At 55.6% G+C, this 3,420-nt stretch overlaps 1 protein-coding gene across 1 annotated transcript; it reads left to right on the top strand.

Moving 5' to 3' along the window:
• The first annotated feature begins 1,500 nt into the window (after positions 1-1,500).
• Positions 1,501-3,210, top strand: LOC123191854 (zealexin A1 synthase). The gene is made up of 2 exons (XM_044604429.1): positions 1,501-2,424; positions 2,578-3,210. Exons 1-2 carry the CDS (start codon positions 1,501-1,503, stop codon positions 3,208-3,210), a joined length of 1,557 nt encoding a protein of 518 aa, XP_044460364.1.
• Positions 3,211-3,420: the final 210 nt, after the last annotated feature.

Below are 3,420 nucleotides of genomic sequence, written 5' to 3'. Positions count from 1 at the left end.
AGCACTAACACTCTCCTTGACAACTTTGCTGCTAGCTCTAGCGCTAGAATTGCCGGTAAATACATTCACATTAACATTGGAGCTTCTTTGCACATTAATTGTATTTCGAGAGAAGTTGTTGGACCTACTGCTACTTTTAGTTGGCGACCTTCTCTTTTGGTTAGATGCCGGCATTTCCTCCGTGGCCTTCCTCTTGCTCTGCCTAGTGCTGCTCTGCCTTGAAGGCTATAAGAAACATGACAAATGTTAGTTATATACATGGTACTGTAATCAGGTTTGTTCGATTGAATGGATAGCTTACCATATCTGGACCTTGACTAGCGCATGGTGTTTGGCTGCTTGTTGCTGTTTGGCTTGCAGCAGGCTGTTTGGAAGCAGCTGATGATGCTTTGCTTCTAGCAGGACCTAGGCCTTGCACAGGAGGCTGCTGGGTTGGTGTATTTGAACTTCCTGTGCCATTTCTTGCTTTGCATGATGTCTCGTCGAGCAACACTGGAATGCCTTTCAGATTAACAATGATACTGCCTAAGGACAAAGTCCGCCGCTCGACATGAGCAATTTCCTCCCTACCTCCAACATATTCTAAAATCTGACCGTCACACACAAATGCACCATTGAAATGGAATTGCACAACCAAGAAATCCAGAGGATCCATTCAATCTACAAGACATGAAAAAAAACAAAGAACATATCAATTACTAGGGTTTCAGCAATAGAAACACGCCGGCGGTGGCAGCAACAACATCTCGCAGGGAGAGAGGAAGGGAGGGAGAGAGGAAGGGAGGGGAGAGAGGGCGAACCAGCCGTGGTGTTGTGGCGCGGCCGGTCTCCGGTCGCCGGCGGTGGAGGTGGTGGCCGCGGGCGGCAGTGTTCCTCACGTCCCAGGCGGTGGCGGTGGCGGCGGCGGGGTGGGCTGGGTCGGGTGTGTGGTGTGGCGGTGATCGAAAGGGATACGGCTTGCCTGCTCCCTTCCCATGCTCTCATCCGTGCTCCCACTTCATCCTACGTCTATCTTTTTCTCTTTTTTCTTTCTAATCTAATCATCTCCCCCCCCCCCTCCCCCCCTTGATTTTAAGGGATGGGGCATGGCCTTATTTTGTTTCAATCAAATCATGCCACGTATGCGGGAGCATGGATGGACGCACATCGGGGGAGCAGGCAAGTCTCGCCCAGAGGGAGATGGGGATAGGGTCCGATTGGTGCGTGCGTGGCATAGTGACTAGACTGTCCAGTCAGCTTTGACTGGGTCAAAACCGCTTGACCAGCTCCAAACTGAGTCAAGGGTAGTAATAATCTGGATCCTGTGACAAATTGAAGGTTAAATATGATCGGTTTTAGAAATCGGGATTGAAAATCAAACCACGTGGTTAGTTGAGGGTTGAAATGTGGACTTTTCTCTGTACACAATATGCTACAAATACAGTACATAACACTCCAGCACGTAGTTGGACACGGGAGACCAAGCTCGGCAGGTGATCTGGCCTACCACCGCCAGTCGCCATGGACATGGACCAACTCTCTTGCGGAAGTTTGTGTCTAATGGCCATAGCCACGATTCTCTTGTCTTTGATTCTGAGGCAGGCTATGGGTGGTACTAAGGAGACAGGACCGAAGCTTCCTCCAGGTCCATGGAACCTCCCCTTCATCGGGAGCCTCCATCACCTCATCGGCATGAAACTGCCGCCGCACCGGGCATTTCTCCGCCTGTCGCGTCGGCACGGCCCGCTGATGCTGCTGAGGCTCGGCGAAGTGCCCAACGTCATCGTGTCCACCCCAGAGGCGGCGATGGAGGTGCTCAAGACGAACGACCTCGCCTTCGCGACCCGTCCGAGCGGCCCCACGCTCGACGTCGTCAGCTGCGGCGGCAAAGGCCTCATCTTCGCGCCCTACGGTGAGCACTGGCGGCAGATGCGCAAGGTCTGCGTAATGGAGCTGCTCAGCGCGAGGCAGGTGCAGCGTATCGAGTTCATCAAGCAGGGCGAGGTCGCGCACCTTGTGGAGTCGGTCGCCGCCGCCTCGCCGTCCGGCTCCCCCATCATCGACGTCGGAAAGGGGCTGGCCAAACTGAGCAACAACATAATCGCGAGGGCGGTGTTCGGCGGAAAGTGTCGGCAGCAGGAGGAGTACCTCCGGGAGCTCGACACGGTGTCGATGCTCGTGGGAGGGTTCAGCCCGGTGGACCTTTTCCCCTCGTCGCGGCTGGTGCGGTGGCTGAGCAGCGCGCCGCGCGACGTGCGGAGGAGCCACGCCCGGGTGCAGCGCATCCTCGGGGACATCATCCAAGAGCGCAAGGAGAAAAAACCAAGTAATGGCTCTGCTGGTGGTAGAGACGACGAAGACCTGCTCGACGTGCTCCTGAGGCTGCACAAGGAAGACACCCTCGGTTTCCCTCTGACGTCGGAGATCATCGGCGCCGTCGTCTTTGTAAGCGATTCTGCTTCTCGATACTGTCACTAACATGCAACCAGAGCTCTAGCTAGCCCTTCACCATGGTTTTACTTCATGAACTAGTCAACTATCTAGTGCATGCAATTTACTCCGTACTCAACAATTTACAACACGTACGTATGATTCCAGGACATATTTGGAGCTGCTACCGACACGACGGCTGCCACGCTAGAATGGGCCATGGCAGAACTCATCCGCAGCCCACACGCAATGGCAAGAGCGAAACTCGAAGTCCGACAGAAGAAGCTAGGACATGGCCGTGGGTCCACCGTCACCAGCGCGGACCTCGGCGACCTGCACTATCTTCGGATGGTCGTCAAGGAGACGCTAAGGCTGCACCCCTCCGCGGCGCTGATCCACCGGGCGAGCCAGGAGAGCTGCCGGGTCATGGGCTACGACATACCCAAAGGCACCGCCGTCACGATAAACGCCTTCGCGGTGGGGAGGGACCCGGTGCACTGGGGTGAGGACGCCGCGGAGTTCAGGCCGGAGAGGTTCGAGGAGGAGCTGAGCACCGTGGAGTACAGGCAGGGGCCGCAGATGGAGTTCATTCCATTTGGAGCTGGCCGTAGGCAGTGCCCTGGAGCCCTGTTCGCGACCAAGACCATCGAGCTCGTGCTGGCCAACCTCCTGTACCACTTTGACTGGACGGTTCCGGGTGGCGAGACGCTGGACATGGGCGAGGTGTTTGGGATCATCGTGCACACCAGGTCCAGCCTACGCCTGCAGGCAGTGGTGGGTCGTCATCTACAAGACCGCTAGTGTAGAATTAATGGCAGGCAAACCATCCACATCCCCACCGTATGCCCGTCAACGCGGCCGCGCGAACCTCGCTATCTGAATTTCTCAACTGGGCTCGAAATTGTTTTGAAAATGTATTCTTAATTAGCCGTGATGCATGCCTAGCAGCCACCTCCGTCCCTCCGCAGTCGCAGTCGCAGTGCACAGTCTGCAATTGTTGGAACTATGCAA

Source organism: Triticum aestivum, chromosome 2A (genome assembly GCF_018294505.1).
Source record: "Triticum aestivum cultivar Chinese Spring chromosome 2A, IWGSC CS RefSeq v2.1, whole genome shotgun sequence".
Classification (NCBI taxonomy): domain Eukaryota; kingdom Viridiplantae; phylum Streptophyta; class Magnoliopsida; order Poales; family Poaceae; genus Triticum; species Triticum aestivum.
Note: the sequence above shows the minus strand (reverse complement) of the source record. Positions and strands in the feature narration are given on the sequence as shown.